Source organism: Carassius gibelio, chromosome B2 (genome assembly GCF_023724105.1).
Source record: "Carassius gibelio isolate Cgi1373 ecotype wild population from Czech Republic chromosome B2, carGib1.2-hapl.c, whole genome shotgun sequence".
Taxonomy (NCBI): Eukaryota; Metazoa; Chordata; class Actinopteri; order Cypriniformes; family Cyprinidae; genus Carassius; species Carassius gibelio.
The window spans coordinates 7,941,717-7,960,721 of record NC_068397.1 but is presented as its reverse complement, the minus strand read 5'-3'; the positions used below and the strand labels follow the sequence as shown (position 1 = coordinate 7,960,721).

General features: G+C 40.0%; 1 protein-coding gene across 1 annotated transcript in view; it reads left to right on the top strand.

Annotated features, from left to right (window-relative positions):
* Positions 1-19,005, top strand: part of tmtopsa (teleost multiple tissue opsin a) — a 144,898-nt gene that overhangs the window by 90,847 nt on the left and 35,046 nt on the right. Inside the window, exon 3 of the mRNA XM_052549394.1 lies at positions 8,662-8,895. Coding sequence (XP_052405354.1) covers positions 8,662-8,895 — 234 coding nt within the window. The remainder of the gene's footprint in view (positions 1-8,661; positions 8,896-19,005) is intronic.

Genomic DNA, 19,005 nt, shown 5'->3' with positions numbered 1-19,005 from the left:
CGCGTCTTTACGAAGGTCGCGGAGGGAGCCCTGGCTCCTCTAAGGGAACAAGGTGTCCGTATCCTCAACTACCTCGACAACTGGCTGATCCTAGCTCACTCTCGAGAGCGGTTGTGCGAGCACAGGGATCTGGTGCTCAGACACCTCGCCCGACTGCGTCTTCAGGTCAACTGGGAAAAGAGCAAACTCTCCCCTGTGCAGAGGACATCTTTTCTCGGTATGGAAATAGACTCGGTCGCCATGTTCGCGCAGCTTACGAACGAGTGCGCGCAGTCACTGCTGAATTGCCTGAGACAATTCGAGGGCAAGAGAGCGGTTCCACTGAAACTGTTTCAGAGGCTCCTGGGGCATATGGCGTCCGCGGTGGCAGTCATACCGCTCAGGCTACTCCATATGAGGCCGCTTCAGCACTGGCTTCACGACCGAGTCCCGAGATGGGCATGGGAACAGGGCACGCTCCGAGTGACCATCACTCCGGCCTGCCACCGATACTTCACCCCGTGGTTGGACCCCTCGTTTCTACGGGCCGGCGTGCCCCTAGAACCGGTGTCCAGACATGTTGTTGTATCAACAGATGCCTCTGCCACGGGCTGGGGTGCCATGTGCAATGGGCATGCTGCGTCAGGCTCCTGGACAGGACCCCGACTTCAGTGGCATGTCAATTGCCTCGAGTTGCTAGCAGTACGTCTTGCTCTGCACCGCTTCAGGGCCCTGCTGAAGGACAAGCACGTTCTGGTCCGTACGGACAACACTGCGACCGTAGCGTACATCAACCGTCAGGGTGGTCTACGCTCCCGCCGCATGTCGCAACTCACTCGCCATCTCCTTCTGTGGAGTCACAAGCATCTGAGGTCGCTTCGTGCCATTCACATTCTGGGCAGGCTCAATCGTGCAGCCGACGAGCTCTCACGGCAGCAGTCTCGCCCCGGGGAATGGAGACTCCACCCCCAGTCGGTTCAGCTGATTTGGGAACACTTCGGAGACGCTAAGGTAGACCTGTTTGCCTCTCCAGAAAATTCCCACTGCCAGTTGTTTTACTCCCTGACTAAGGGCACCCTCGGCACGGACGTCCTGGCACCCAGCTGGCAGCTGGGCCTGTGCAAGTATGCGTTTCCCCCTGTGAGCCTTCTTGCACAGACGTTGTGCAAGATCAGGGAGGACGAGGAGCAGGTCCTCAAGTTTGCACCTTTTTGGCCCAGCTGGACCTGGTTCCCCGAACTTGTACTCCTCGCGACAGCCCCTCCCTGGCCAATTCCTCTGAGGAAGGACCGATCTGTGGAACCTACATGTGTGGGTTCTGGACGGGTCACGGAAGGTTTAGGTACCTTGCCACCACAGGTGGTAGCTACTATCACTTCAGCTAGAGCCATGTCCACCAGACATGCCTATGCTTTGAAGTGGAACCGCTTCATCACTTGGTGTTCTTCACGGCGTGAGGACCCCTGGAAATGCCCGATTGGGTCAGTGCTTTCCTTTCTTCAGGAGGGGTTGGAACGAAGGCTGTCTCCTTCCACCCTAAAGGTCTATGTGGCTGCCATTTCGGCTCACCATGACCCTGTTGAAGGTAAGTCTCTTGGGAGGCACGATCTGATCATCAGGTTCCTGAGAGGAGCAAGGAGGCTCAATCTGCCTCGCCCTCAGCAAGTCCCCTCTTGGGACCTCGCAGTGGTTCTATCAGCACTGCAGAGAGCTCCCTTCGAACCCTTGCTCTCAGTAGAGCTAAAGTTTTTATCGTTGAAAACTGCGCTCCTGACGGCTTTGGCTTCGATGAAGAGGGTCGGGGACCTGCAGGCATTTTCAGTTGATGAAGCGTGCCTGGAATTCGGGCCGGCTAACTCTCACGTTATCTTGAGACCCCGGCCTGGGTACGTGCCCAAAGTTTCCACCACTCCTTTTAGGGATCAGGTGGTGAACTTGCAAGCGCTGCCCCTGGAGGAGGCAGACCCAGCCCTGGAGCTGCTTTGTCCAGTACGTGCTCTCCGTACCTACGTGGACAGAACTCGGTGCCTTAGGACCTCAGACCAGCTCTTTGTCTGTTACGGAGGCCAGCAGAAGGGAAAGGCTGTCTCCAAGCAGAGGTTATCCCACTGGATAGTGGATGCTATTGTCCTGGCTTATCAGGCTCGAGACCTGCCATGCCCCCTAGGGGTGAGAACTAGGAGTGTAGCTTCCTCCTGGGCGCTGGCGCATGGCGCCTCGCTAGCAGACATCTTTAGAGCTGCGGGCTGGGCAACACCTAACACATTCGCGAGATTTTATAATCTCTGTCTTCTGTAAGTCCTCCCACGGGCAGGCAGCCTGCTAGCATATGTCCAGCTGGAATATGCTACCCAGTGTATTCTGTGCGAGCTATAGGCCCTCACTTGTGCTGGCCTCACGACAGGGTGCTATCACTCACACGGGTCGCTGGAAGACAGCCATGTGGCGTTTTGTAAGGGACCCCATTCGTAACGTCGAACGAGACCGACTGAAAGGGAACGTCTTGGTTACGTATGTAACCCTCGTTCCCTGAAGGAGGGAACGGAGACGTTACGTCCCCTTGCCACATCGCTGTTCCGCTGAATGGCCGGGTCACTGGCTCGGCTCCTCAGCGAAGACTTGAATGCTAGTTGTTCGCGTTGCTCCTTATATACCTGCTCTGCGGGCCGGAGCTCGCGATGCAAATTCCGCAGACCTAGGTACTTTGTGTACCATTGGCTCGTTTTGTAACACTCGAAGGTGATTGGGCTCTCGGGCGAGATCCCATTCGTAACGTCTCCGTTCCCTCCTTCAGGGAACGAGGGTTACATACGTAACCAAGATGATTTCCCCTGCTCAGGGAACAGGGAGCAATGAACACTGTGAGCAATGAACACTGTGTGGACCATGTCAATGGGAACACACTTCATGCACGGAGCTCACTTCTAATGAGCTGATTATCTCAATCAGGTGTGTTAACAAGGAGAGACATGCAAAACATGCAAAGCTGGGGGTCCCAAGGACTGGAATTGAGAACCGCTGGCCTATAGTTTGCATTATTTTCTTCAATGGAGTGTCATTAGTGATCCATGATTAATGAACCCCTGGTTCAACCATGGGGCTACAACTTAGTTAATCACTGGTAACCAAAGGTTTTAGGTTCTAAACACAGGTGGTCATTTCAAGTCCCTATTGTGCCATTAATTAAATCACCTCACATTGCTCCTGGTGGCCTGTGTAATGTAATTATTTGTAAATTACTTTAGAAGTATACACCAAATAACTAATTATTAAAATAGTGAAAAAAAAACATAATACAAAACACCTGGCCAGCATATACAGTATGGTGCTGCTGGGAAGACTTGCATTATGTCACTTCTCTGTACGGCTTCAAAAACAGGGATTAACCTAATTTCCCATCTTATTTCAAATAACCTCAAACATGCAGCTGTTGGATTCTGCATCTAAATCAACTACTGTCTGGCAAGTTCAGCACACCCAGTCCATGCTGAATATTCTCTCAACACCATACATTGTCTCTCTTCATCTTCTGGTGACTGACGGCTTTGGGAGGATAAAATGAGTTTGACAAGGCTGTGCTCCTGACCATCAGTTATTTTACTGATCCCCAATAGCACACTAACTGATGAAACCCCTAGCCTATATTGAAATGTGATTCGTGTTGCATTTAAGAGCTGAATATAGCCGATTATCAGTCACAAATCAATCAACAGTGTCATTTTTCAGTCATAGCTAGCTAGCTAATATTACAGTATTTATTTATTTTTTATTAGGAGAAGCTATTTAAATGTGAAGAAATGCTGTTTAAATAAATATGTATTGGTAGCCAAATTGTGCAAGTCGGGATCAGATTCGAGTTATCAGATGATTCCCTTTATTTCTGGTTCTGTGTAGTTAAACCCCATTGTTAAAAGAAAAAGAGTGAATATTAAGTTGATTTGTTTTAGTGAAAGATTACTTAAATTGAATTTAAAGTTGAATGTAGACTTGGTGCATGTGAGCAGATTCACTTGGAGTCTACAGAACTCTTGGAGTTCTACAGAACTCATGAGAAAGCTCTGCAGATTTCTTCAGTATTGCACCACCTGTCAATCACAAAGTTATTCCCACATCCCCCAATCCCTTGAACTTAGTTTATTACATATGTTTGCTAAATTAATTATGTTTTCAGATACCAATAAGGGCATGGTACACTCAGCTCATTTTAAAACACTATGTTTACTATTCATTCAATTTCCTCTATAAATTCTGCATAAAATCTGCAAATTCCGCCTGGTTCTCCTCTTAAGGCACTAATCTTTCCTAAACTCTAAACCCAGTGCACTTCCAATGTCAACATCAAAACACTTTAGGATTCAATACAAAAATTACATTGCTATAGAATAGATGATATAGGAAACACATTTTGTTTCAAATTTTGAAATTCCCTGCAAAGGAAGGATTGTTTTTTTTTCACTTTCAGACAGCAGATGGCACATAAATAATTGAAAGTGAAGTGAAAAAGAGTGAAAATGACATGACAGTTGTGAGTACAGTGTCTTGCTCAAGGCTCAGTCATGGTATTGAAGGTGGAGAGAGCGCAGTACATTGACTCCCCCCACCTACAATCCCTAGGGACCTACGCACCGTAAACACACAACCAGAGCAGTGGGCAGCTATTTTTTCCAGCCCCTGGGGAGCAATTGGGAGTTCAGTGCCATGCTCAGGGGTACTTCTGCCATGGGTATTGAGGGTAGAAGAGAGCTCTGTTCATTCACTCCCCCCACCTACACCTCCTGCTGTCAATTTGAGATTTGAACCTGCGACCTTCAGGCTAAAAGTCCAACTCTAACCATTAGGCCACAGCTGCCCCTATAAAAACAGAAATTTAGCTCTGTGTTATGGTATTTTCTTATCAAGATGCTGATATACATATCTGTATATATATATATATATATATATATATATATATATATATATATATATATATATATATATATATGTGTGTGTGTGTGTGTGTGTGTGTGTGTGTGTGTGTGTGTTACAATAACAAACACACAGGAGCTTGCCATGATAAAGTCAAACCGGATTTACTTGATTTTTATTCATTAAGATGTGTGTCAAACACAAAAGTACAGAAAAGGAGAGCTGGTTCCTAATTAATCCTTTTCTATTGACTGTTGCTTAGCAAGTATTCTGTGTGCGTCCATAGTTTTCTGCAACAGCAGCAATGGGCACATGACCAAAGGCATTATTCTTATTGATTGGGCAGTTTTCATTTCAACATGATGGAAGAGATTAAAACAGCTCTCAGGTAAAAAAAAAACAAAAAACAAAAAAAAAACATTGATGGTATGAAAATGTTAATTTCGGTCTGAACAAGTGCATTAAGTCTGAACATGTATTTTCGATGCTTAAAAAATTCAAACTGACCCTCTAATGTCACATGGACTACTTTGAAGATGTTTTTATTACCTTTCTGGACATGGACAGTATACCATACATACGTTTGCAATGGAGGGACAGAAAGCTCTCAGACTAAATCTAAAATATCTTAAAATGTGTTCCGAAGATGAACGGAGGTCGGAACGACATGAGGGCGAGTCATTAATGACATAATTTTTATATTTTGGTGAACTAACCCTTTAATCTCATATTGTATATTTCAGTAATATTCAGACAAAATAAAGCAAACCCAATATTTTCAACACTAACTTTATTTTTCTGATCCAAGAGATAGATTTTTGCTCTCCCTAATAAGTGCCAGTAATGTAACTCGGTAGTCTCCATTTCTCAGAGACCTCCATACATGGTACACCATACACAATGACGGTAACAATCAGTGAACGGTGTTTGAGTATGAATGGGTAATTTTGAGTAGAAAATAAACTCCAGATGTCACAAAAAAGTATGTTACTATACCTAACATCAAAAGCAACAAACTGTGTAAATACAACTCGAAAACATTTGAAAAATTTAAAACTTTGGTAACACTTTAGTATAGGGTCCAATTCACACTAATAACTACTTGCTTGTTAGCATGTCTATTATTAACATATTGGCTGTTTAGTGGTGCTTATAAAGTACATATAATGCATGACATCCATAATCCTACCCAATACCCTAAACCAGTGGTTCCCAACCTTTTTCAGCTCGCTGCCCACACAACCAAACACATATGTTTGCGCGGCCCACTGCATAAAAAAAAATTAACTGACCCCGCTATTGTTGGGTTAATAACTTAGTATTCAGAAGCTAGATTGTTAACTGCATTTATTGAATGAACTAGGGCTGTGCGATATGAAAAAAAAAAAAAAAAAACACTTGCGATATCTTTGAAATTTTTTCTTCAAAAAGTTGTAATGTCTCTAGAACAGACATAAGTCAAAATAATCACTATAGTAAAGGTGTAACAAAATTTATAGACTTATGGCAAAATATATATAGTTCTGATAGCATAGTACTGCGGGAGGTCAGGGCCGCGGAAAATCGTGCTGTAAAGCAATTTATAAATTGCGCACGGTCAAATTGTGATTTTATGACTATTTCTATTAATCGCACAGCCCTAGAATGAACTGGCAATGAACAGAAAATAACTCGGGCGGCACCGCTCAGCAAAACGGGAAAACCAGATCCAGGCAGAGCTCGGCAGTGGATAGACAGTTAGCAGAGCAAGCAGTCAGGAGGAAACATGTTGACAGCCATTTATTCATGTTTGAATTTGTTGTTCTGTAGCATATGCAGCAAAAATATAAATTGGTGGTTTATTCTTAAACCAATCAGCCAGCTCGAATAGTGGAAGCAAAGTTACAGTTTAATATTATTTTTTTTTGTTATTTAATTATATATATGAAATGATGTTATTATATGTTATGACATTTTTATATATGTTAACAATATTATAATTTGCAGCCCACCTGCAAGGTTGAAAACCACTGCCCTAAATTGAACAACTACCTTATAAACTATTAATAATCAGCAAATAAGGGGTTAATTGAGGCAAGAGTCATAGTTAATGGTTAGTTAATAGTGAGACTTGGACCCTAAAATAAAGTATGACCAAAACTTTTAATTATTCATGCCCCAGTGCATAATGGGAAATATGGGATCATAAATTTGATATTTACTTAAAGAATCCTTGTAAACATAACAAACTGTTCCAAGTAAAATATACTTATGAGTCCCAACTTTATCTTAACAGCATCTTAAATTGAGTACTAACATAGAATTTTTATTTTATTTTTAATTTTTGCCTTAACTAAATTATTTAATGTAGAAATTACTTTTGTTTTTATGTAACATTTACTTCACCACAAATTCTTCTAACTTGCCTTACCCACCGCCCAAGAAACTGCTCTTGAACAAATAATTAAGAAGATTAAAGATTACCCATCCAAAACAATTTATATCTCACGTTTAACCACATTACCAAAGGACTGGCTGTGGTAAAGCTAATGTCAGACGGAAACAGCTGATGCAGCCTGGAGCTAACATCAACAACTACAAAAAGACACTTAAGACATTTTTTAAAATAGTTGCTATCTTTATAAATAAACGGCGTATTTTAATTGGATAAAACTAAATTTTCACATAAAAAAAGTAATATTTGCGTTATTTGTGTGTGCGCATAGATAGATAGATAGATAGATAGATAGATAGATAGATAGATAGATAGATAGATAGATAGATAGATAGATAGATAGATAGATAGATAGATAGATAGATCAGGCTTTACGGAATTAATTGCCTGGATGAAAAGTAAAATTATTCGTGGTACCTTTGGTGCATGAATAGCCCTGAAAGTCCCTGAGCCTTAAGCATTCAATCTACTGTTGTTGAGCAGTTCATGAGAGGATACTGAATTGCTCTTGATTAACACTTTATTGATCCCCCTGGGCCAACTGAGTAAAAAGGAAGATTTTTTTAGTTAGCAGTGTTCTATACAGAGTAATGCTAATGGGCCATCTATTACCATACATCTTACCATCCAACTCCTAACCACTTGACCATGTCCATGACCATAGCCTTTGAAAATTAGTGAGGTCCAGGGGGTGTCTATAATAACCCCCTTTGATAGAATAAATAAAATAAACTGAAATGATTTCAAATATTTTGGGAAATTAGATAAGATAAAGTTATTGCTGACCATGAAGTTATCGCTGACCGCACCTCCTACTTTATTTCTAAAGTGTTACATTTAGTGGAAAAACAAGTTAAAAAATGCTTATAATAGCTGGATCTGGGGCTGTGTCTTGCGCTCTCACTCACAACACTCTGAAGACTCATTCACTTTGGAAGTGTCTTGCAGCGATAATTTTCAAACCACAAATGCTTAACATTGTTAATTATACATGCAGACATTCATATGAGGAGTCTATAGCAGCAAATTAGTCAATCAGAGAACACATTTTATTTTCAAACATGAAAAAATTACAGAGGTCCGGACCTCAGTGACCTCATAGCTGGCTACGGCCATCATGTCTAATTATGCTTTTCAGTCACAATGTTTGCTGTTCAAGATTTTGATGATTAAAAAATGCATGCTGTTTTTGATATTCACTAGTACTACTAGCCAGTATAATATGATATACTGTTATGCTCTGGATAATTTTCTGGATAATTTTAGATCTGTTTTACAAATATTATTTAACAGTGTTACTGATGGTACATCTCCTTATCTCCATCTATTCCTTGACTATGAAGGTCAGTGGTGTGAACACCCCAATGAGCCGCAAAAGAGAACACCGGGTTCTTCTCATGGTGATCACCATGGTGATCTTCTATCTCCTCTGCTGGCTGCCTTATGGGATCATGGCTCTGCTGGCCACTTTTGGAGCCCCAGGACTGGTGACTGTGGAGGCTAGCATAGTGCCCTCCATCTTAGCGAAGTCCAGCACGGTCATTAATCCCATCATCTACATCTTCATGAATAAACAGGTGAGCATAAAGAACGGTGAAGTCCTCCCAAGGTTTGGCATAAATCTTGTCTATAGTGCATAGTGCATAAATTGGAAGTACACTGTATTTATTTTTTATCTAATCATGTTTTTTCACTCAAAATGTCATCTGTTCAATGTTCAGTTTCAACATTGACTACTAAGACAGTACATTTCAAGTTATATTAATTAGCATTGGTGAACATTATGCACTTGCAAATAGTGCATAACAGTTTTTACAGGTCCATTAGACACTAATTTAAGAACCTTGATGTAGTTTTTCTTCTCTGGATACAAAAAAAAAAAAAAAAAAACACACATTGTAACCTATGCCCTTTATGTTATTTCATAATAAAAAATAGTGATTTGAAGCAATAATTCTGCAAGTGCAAGAGTGTGTGTGTGTGTGTGTGTGTGTGTACATATTCCATGTGGGCCTGCTCAAAACTGACAGATTTTCCAGATTTTTGCTTTCCCACATGAACAGAAAGTAGCTCCTTCAAAGCTGAGTGTGCTGAGCCCATTCAGCTACGTTCCGAGTCTCCAGAAAGTGGGTGCCAGAGATGTTGTGGTCCAATCAATCTACATTGTCAGTTTGATAAAAGTGATGCGACTGGTTTACTGGTGTACTCTCATGTGAAACAATCCAATTCATTGTTCTTGTTGCACCATCCGTCAAAATGTCAGCTGTGCAATGTGGCACTGATGAAGAGGGTAAATAGAATCCTGTCCCCTCCACATGTGATTAGGGACCTAATACTTATACAGACAAATCAAGCTTCTGGCAACTGAGGAAAAGGTAGACTGTGTTAACAATCCCCTATCTCAAAACAATTTGACTCTGTTTGGCTCTAAGAGATGGTTTTTAGGGCAAATCTGTTTATTTTTCCTCTTGCAGAGTGTACCGATGTGTTGCCTTGATGCAGGAAAGCAGGTCTCACTGGAGAAAAATGGAATGCCATGCAAAGGTCATAACTGGGCTGTCAACTCTGCAGTTTTAAAAACCACATCAGTTAGATGCTTAGCTTCCTCAAAATTCCAAATATGTTTCACTATAAGCACCAGAGTCTGGTTTGATTCATGGAGCTTGTCATTTGTCTTGTCTAGTGCTATGTACAAACCAAAGAACACAACATAAAGTTTCACATTCCATGTAGCTACAATGCTAGTACATCCACACTGTGAAAATCAGCCTGCTTTGAAAGATTTCTTCCATCAAGTCACTTGTGTAGCTATTACAATTCTGATTAACTTTACCTGTTCAATATTTTCATTAGTGATTGTTGCTAAGGTATGCCTTAAGCAACTCGTTTCTGTAAACCCCTGGTGCACGGACCACACTGGTTTAACAGTACAGGACTGTTGTTAATTACACCACACATATAAGGTAAAGGAATAACATCTGCTAATGAATCTATTCAAGATTGAAATTAATGTCCAGTTACATACATGCAGTATGTAATTTCCAACTATCATATACATTCAGTTCATTCAGCAGCTATCTCCACAACATAATTTCTTCCATCTGAGGAGTACTTACTGAAAAATATTTTTTTTATGACCAATCGTTATTTTTTTATATTTTTTTTTATTCAACACGGTTTGATTATAGTTATTCTTCTTTGAGAATAACCTGCATGTGCGTCAAGTCTGAGGAGAAGGGTCCAGGTGAAAGAAATCCTCTCCTATATTTTGAATTTGGACTGCAATTCCTAGTTCAACCACTCATTGTCAATCCTACATACAGCACCTTTCATTTTAGGCTGCATCACAAGATTTTAGATTTAGATTTCCAGTCAGTGGCGAGGTCAAAAATTGAAGAGTGGATATTGATGAAATAGGCTGCACCTCAGTGCCTACTCTCAAACTACATACAATATTTTACAACACATGCTATAAAAAATACAGGCCATAAAGTTTACTTTACTTGAATGTAGGAACTGGTAGGTATTATACAGAACAGTCTTCTTGCATTGTTAAAAAAAAGGTCTCAGCTAGCAGAATACAACAAGCATAGCTCTTTCAGGTAAAGACCAACACTGCCAAGTACATTAGTACGTAACCTCACTTTGCCCTCACACACCTGGACAGTCAAAATACACATGCGAGAATGCTGTTCATTGATTTGAGTTCTGCATTCAACCCTGTAATCCCCCGCAACTGAATTCTAAATATTCTGACAAACAGACCCCAGTCATCACACACATCAATCTACATCAATGGAGCTGTTATGGAGGGTGTTTTGAGTTTCAAATTCATTGGCATCCACATCTCTGATGACCTCACCTGGTCCTTTAACACCTCCACCCTGGTCAAAAAGGCACAACAGCGCCTTTACTTGTTACAGAGCCTTAAGAAAGTTCACCTAAGTCCCAGGATCCTTGTGGAATTCTACCATTGTACCATTGAGAGCATACTCATAAACTGCATCTCAGTATGGTACAGCAATTGCTCCACATCTGCCCTCAAGCATTCCAGCGGGTAGTGAAAACTGCTCAAAGGATCACAGGCACCCAGTTAACCACCACTGAGAACATTTATCACAAGTGCTGCCTGGGCAAGGACAGGAACATCATCAAGGATGCCTCTCATCCTTAACATGGACTTTTTATCCTCTTTCCATCCTGCAGGCGTTACAGGAGCCTATGCTCTTGCACTAGTAGACTCAGGAAGAGCTACTTTCCCCAGGCCGTGACCCTCCACAACCCTCCACAACTCCACAACCCTAATCTAACCTGCACCTGCTCTCTTACTGCACTGGTCACAGTTCTTTACAAACATGTATTTGCACTACTCATATTTTGCATAGACTGTAGATTGTTTAAGCTATTGCACTGTAAACTGTCTAATGTTGTTACTGTACAAAGCACAGTCAACTATTTATATAAAAATGTTAATGCACTACTGATATTTTGCATAGAACACATTGTTTAACAATACTACTGTAGACTCAACCAACAGTATTTTTTACTACTGTTCTTATATTGCTGCTGTTGATGTACATAAAATCCCACATTGCATTCCTATCTATTTTCTGTACATACTCTGCTTAATATTGCAAATAGCAACTCCACTGTACATTCTGTAAATCATAGCTTCACTTACTCTGCACTTATATGTATATAAAACACTATGTTCTTGCACTTCTGGTTAGATGATAACTTCATTTCATTAGCTCTGTACTTGTACTCTGCATATTGACAATAAAGTTGAATCTAATCTAATCTACTCTAATCTAATCTAATCACATATATATTTAGAGCAGTCCAAACCCAACATAACACTCAATATATCTTAAGATATTACATATTAGAATTAATATCATATTGTCTATTAGATATTAGAGTGCCATTACATACATACATTTTCGTTTAAATCTGAGAGTTTTCTGACCCTGCTATGCTGTGAACCTACTGACAGAAGTGAGAAGTAGTTTGTTCAACAATTTTTTCATGAGAAGTTCACATATACATTGATTAGGTTGTGGGTCATTTTGGAGGACATGTGAAATTGTTTTTGAGGACAATATTTAACCCCAAACACCCCCCCAAACCTAGTAAACATGAGATTATGAATATGATAACATACTGTATGTATAACACCAAATCGAACAGTACTCTCTTACATACCCTTTTCAGTCACCAGTTGAGGTCTCTTTACTACATTTCCCTGCATCCCTCTTGCCACTCACCTGCACACCCTTGTCAATCACTCACACCTGGAATCTATCAGTGGATCCTCCTGACCTGTCGCTGCCAAATCAAGCTACTCATAAGAACAAGCTCACTACACACTCTCATTGTCTGGTCTTGCAGTTGCTTTGCACAGCTTACCTGATGCAACTCTCTGTTTACTCACCTTAGAGTACTCCAGCAATCTGCTCCTGGTTCTCCAGCACACCACCCATCCTCTGCTTCTGGCAATCCTCCTGAAAGAGACCCAGTTAAGCTCCCTATCAATTTCACCCTATCAAGGAGTATTCTGAGGTGTTTATCTGAATCTCTTACCTTGTGCCCTGGAATGATGAAGTATTAAAGACTCAAGTTTGGCCTAGATAGGGCCTCTGAGGGTATTGGTTCCTGGCCAGAATCCAGTGCGGGCTCCAGCCCCTGGTCAGAGTCCAGCGCAAGCTCAGTCTTGTGCCCGCACTCACCTCAGAGCTCTGCCATGATCCTGCTCTAATCCAGTATATTCTCCTCCAAGGTGCCTCCCAGTGTCCGCTTGTCTAGAGCACACTGTAGTGTTCCCTGCTCCTCTTCCTGAGCGCAGCCTGGATCCGGTGCTTTTCACAGAGTTTGGCCAGGGGTGCTTTCCAGTTCCTGTATCTGGTACCATGCCTACCCCAGTCCAGGAATCCATCCCAAGGTTGCTGTCCCTAAACCCATTCCAGAGAGTGAAAGATCCAACAGCTTGTTTTAGCCCTGGATCTGAGTTGAGAGCTGGTTCTAATCCCTGACCAGTGTCTCTAAATTCCTACCCTGAGAATGTTCCAGGTCCTGAATCTTGCAAGGAGATGGCTTCCATTCCTGAATGCGGTTCTGGACCAGCTTTACTATCTGAGCACAATTCAGTGCAAACTTTTATATCTTTTTGTTACATCCAGCGATTTTCTGTATTTCTCCTGTTCCGTATTTCCGTGTCTTGTTGTTATCTTAGTTCAGTTCCTGTGCTTAATTGATGGGGTGTGCTGGCGCGTGAGGCGTGTCCCAGCTGATGGCATAAAGGGCTTGGTTGTGGCGCGTTGAAGAGGGAGAGAGCGGGAGAGAGCGGGAGAGAGCGGTGTTGCTTCGTGTTTGAATTGTTGCTTTAATTTGATTTTTGGTTATGTACACTTTTGAGTTAACAAATAAATCCTTAGATATTTGTTTGCTGAACTTTCTCCTGCCTCTTTTGTTACTATTTGAGAGCGTTTTGGGCAATTGCAAGTAATGTGAACAGAGGAAAAAGCTGTGCGGTCGGACAGTAGGCTAAACCTAAACGTTATATTGTGCCTTGTGCGTGTCTGGGACTAATATGAATGTTTGTTGTCTTGTTGGAGTCAGGACAATAGCTTTTCTATTGTAATCAGAGGCTACACTGGAATGTTGGACATGGAGGGTAAGTTCAGCGATATGTATTTAATCAATTAACCATAACCTTTCTTTTTGTGCTTACATTGTAGGTTGCATCGTTTTGGGTCGTGTGGTTTTTTTGTTTTTGAACAGGTCTGTGGCTAGAGCATTAGTCTCGGGGGCACTACCGAGGAATTGGGGAAATCGCCAGATTACTGGTTGTTTAGCCACTCCTGCGGGCTCGTCGTTTAATCCATCCCACCGCAGACCTGTTTGAAGATTTGCGTCTAGGCAAATAGTATGGGGTATCTTTGAAAGCTTAAGAGAAATGGCTATATGGTTTTGAAAATATCGCTGTCCTACCCGGTCCATGTTTAATTTATTCAGATCGTACAGACTGTAATAAGAAACGTTGATTTGAGTTAATAATAATAGCGGTCTGCATTGTTTGAAGGATGGCGTCACCGGTAAAAACCTTTGTAGAGGAACCTTCGAAGGTTTTGTTAAATGCATTGACAAAAGAACAATTAATAGAACTTGCTGATCATTATAAAATAGAGCTTTCAAGTAAGCGATATAAAAAAAGAGATCAAAAGTATAGTGAATGAAGCCTTGTGCGCCAAGGGTTTACTGATAGCGTCTGCCGATGCATCTAAAGATGATGATGATGAAATAGTTTCTCCGACTTCAGGTCATGCTGAAAAATTAACCTTTGCTGAACAAAAAGAATTATTACTCTTACAATTAGAAAATCATAAGTTAGAACATCAAATGCATATGGACAGTTTGCGTCAAAACGAACAAAATAAACGTGCGAAACGAGCAAAAGCTTGAACTTGAAGCTGAACGTTTGGATTTAATAAGACAAGGGAGAATGTCTGGTTTAGGGGATTCAAAGTTCGATATCTCCACTAGTTTACGGCTTCTTCCCTCATTTAATGAGAAGGATGTCGACACTTTTTTTCTGTTATTTGAAAGGGTGGCAGACGTGCAGGGTTGGCCTGAAATACATCGCGCTCTTATGTTGCAGTGTACTCTTACGGGGAAAGCACAGAGAGCGTTCTCCGCTCTCAGTGTGGACGATGCGAAAGACTATGAAATCATAAAGGCGTCAGTTTTAAGATCATTTGAATTAATTCCAGAAGCCTATCGGCAGTGATTCAGAGGAATGCGAAGATATTTCGATCAAACCAATGTGGAGTTTGCGAGAGATTTGCGGTTACAATACCAACGCTGGTGCGTCGCCTCTAATGTTCAATCAGTTGATAACATGACAGACTTAATAATCTTAGAGCAATTTAAGAACACATTGCCAGAGCGTGTTGCGATATATATTGCTGAAAAGCAGGCATCAAACGAGGCTGATGCTGCGGTGTTGGTGGATGAATACGAACTAACACATAAAGCTCATTCTGGCGAACGCGTGTGTTCAGTAAGGGGACAAAGAGACGCATTTTCTTTTCGTAATTAAACTCCAAACGTTAATCCTCTACTAGTAAATCAGGATCGCTCAAGTGTAACATCTGATGCAGAGCAAATTTGCCGTTATTGCTGTAGGGGAATTTACAGTTAAAACCCAAGGACCAGATATGTCGCAATAAAGACCAACAGTCAGAGATGAGTTCAATTAATAATAATAATTTTACTTGAAGAAAATAGTTTGCAATTTCATCAGCAGAAGTCAGCTTCAACACTCTCGAAGGAGTTCGCAGGCCGCCCCCCCCGTACAATACAAAATCAACCACAGTTATACCCTGACAGAGGATACTAATTGCGTCAATACATGAGTCAACAAAATTCTGATTGGTTCCAAAACCTAGATAAAACTCTCCAAAGACGTATATCTGATATGCTGGACACTGGCAGTTGATCATTTGTCCTGGGACTGTCTGAGCTTCTCCCTGTACAGACAGATACTAACACACATACACAGAGAACTTATCTAAAATTCAAGGCTTTCTAGCACTGGCAAGTGTCTTATCATTACGATTGGATACACACACATAATATGTGGACATTAATCTTGAGGAAAAGAAATACAGCAGACATAAGGTTACACATTTCACTCTTGCTATAACTTGATTAATAGTCAAACAAGAAATCATGTAATAATATAATATAATATCAGTATGAAGGATATGGCAACTCGGCATCCACTCCTTCAGTCCCCCGTTTTAGATCAATGTGGGGTCTAATACCCCACATCTGGTCTAATAAATGAGGTCAGGTGTAGTTGTGATGCATGCTAATAATGCAGGCTGTTTGTCAACTTAAGCAGGTGCATATACTTAACATCTCTGGTACTGTCTGACATTTCTAGTAATAAACACATTATTTTGTACAAAATACTTCCCATATACATTCTTACTTCCCATATACATTCATCTACTTACTTAATCCCACAATATCTGCACTTGCACTAGTCTTTCTTAACAATGTCTTTTCCAGTGAATCATTCTGTGTGTCCCTCTACATGGAAAAGTGTCCTCCATCCATATATACTTTCATCAACATCTCTTTGTAAATACCTCTCTTCCTACTACAGCTACTTCACACTTACCCTCTAAAACAAAACATTTATCCAACAACCTTAAGACTAAATTTGCATATTCATTAACCATATTTAACAAATCATTAAATAAAACCGTATACACTATAACCAATTCATTTTTTTTTTTTACCCTTAAGAAGGATATTTGCCTTAATTGTTTTCTTTTAACATGTCTTATACAACTATGATGAATTTTAGTTAATTTGGTCATATCTTAAAATAAACTCATTACAATAAACGTGTATATATATATAATATTCTCTGGAAGCCGGGCTAAATGAATAACCACCGTTATTGCATTCCTGACATATGTCAGACCCTCAGTCACCTCACAGATACCAAATACAGACATTGCTTATAACCTAAATCCCAGTAAAGATACCCTTATTTTATGAAAATCTATAATTTTCCCGATCAATGGTGCAATTATAGAGATTGAATATCCATTTTACCCTTTCACTCCAAACTTGGTGTTAAAAAAAAAAAACACAAAAATAAACAAACCAAAAATAAGTAAGATCAATATTGAGCCATCTTTAAAAATAAAAATAAAAATAATCATAATCATTATTTCCTCGAAAACCTAGAGCAGTTCCTAGTTTATTACTTAATAGCCCTTTTATTAAGTTTTACTTTCACCACGAATCCAGTTGCAGTCATCATAGATCACATGCTGTTTAAACATACATGGACCATTAAACTAAACTTGTCATAGTTAACAACATTTGATCAAAATTACATTTTAAGTATTGAAGTGTCTAACTTCAAAAATACAACTAACCCATCCACTTATTGTCATGCATGTATTTTTATACCATGACATTACTGTTAACCATACTCATTGCCTTTTCATGACCTTTTTTTTAATGCAAATCTTGTCAATTATCATACCATATTACTGTACTCAGACTATATTAATGACACATTCAGAGGCAAATCATCAATACTTCGTATAAAGTCAATTTAGTTCTCACTGTTTTGTTTTGCTTACAGGTCAGCTACGTGATCAATGTCTTAACAACCCTCGTTCATGTTTGTCATTTGGCAGTGATATTTATTTACTCAAAATTATTATAAACTGAAAAAGAGCAGACAGATTTCCCAATACTATTACTAAATGAACAATACTATTACTTAGTTCTAAATGGCCAAATATTTATTAAAGAGACATCCTCAGTTTCTGTAAATCTGTATTGAAACATTATCAAAAAGCCCTATCAGTGTTCACAATATTAATTTGATTTGACTTGACCAGGTGTTCATAAGCAGCTCCATAGAGCCTATTACAATTGTTTTGTTTAAACAAAATTTATTTATTTATTTTGCTGTGCTATTTCAGTTAATTCAAACCTTTTGTTATGGAATTCCTCCATTAAGGGGCTATCCACACGTTTTTGTTCAACTTATCTCTGTTCTACATAAACCAAACTATTGCGTCATTCAGACCTTGAGGAGCCACAAAGCCTTACGGCTGCTTTTGCTTTTGCACTATATATTACATAAACAGGATTCACTGCTTTGTTTTCCCACCAGGCTTCTTTATGTGAGGGTGCTCTCTGGATAATTTGGTTAGTGACTTAGCCAATCTGTCACTGTTTTTCTGCCGTCAAGTCTAAAATATTTACCTTTACCATTCAAACAACAAAGTGTTAACTTGTTCAAATTTAGACCCTCATTTAAATTTAGGCATGGATTTTAAACCCATTTTGGACGGCAAACTTAAATTTCACAAATCCAATCATATAAACACTCTTTAACATATTAATCCAGAGAGTGATTTAAATCAGCATTATAAAAGACAAAACAAGTCATTATTACCAGTAGCAGACAGAGCTGGATAACCAATCCTCTTAAAGCTCGTCCCATGTTCGGCATTCTCTTTTCATTAGTTTCACTCAGAATTATCGACTTCTGTAAAGTAATTTCACTTAACACATCTGTAATGATAAAACACTCATTCCAGAGGTTAGTGACACAATTGAAACAAAACAGGAACAGAATCGTCCCCCAAAAATTTATAGTAGCCATCCTCGTGCATGCACATACTTAACACATTAATATTTTAACAGCTCATATTCAAGGTTCGCTTTTGGTATTAAATCGGAAGGATTTAAACTTAAACATTGTCTGTGCATTTTACCTAGTTTGTACCAAGTCTCTTATCTAATCTCAAAGTTTGCCTGTTCATTAATGATTTTTATTTTGAGAAAAATCAGCTGGGTTGTTTTGGTCTTAAAATCATTGCTCTGTTTTGGTTACTCTTACTTAGCAGGCAGATAAGAGAAGCAGAGCACATCCCTGTCTCCACTCAAGCACTCTCTCTCTCTCTTACTTTGCAAAATATTATTCATTTATTTATTTATTTATTTTGACAATTTTCGCCAAACTTTAACTTAGACTATAATATCAAATTCATTACAACATATAACCCTAAATCATTCAAATAGGTTAAAAATGTCAAAGTTTCTTTATCTCAAATCTCAGTTTAAACTGTTTAAAATACATAATG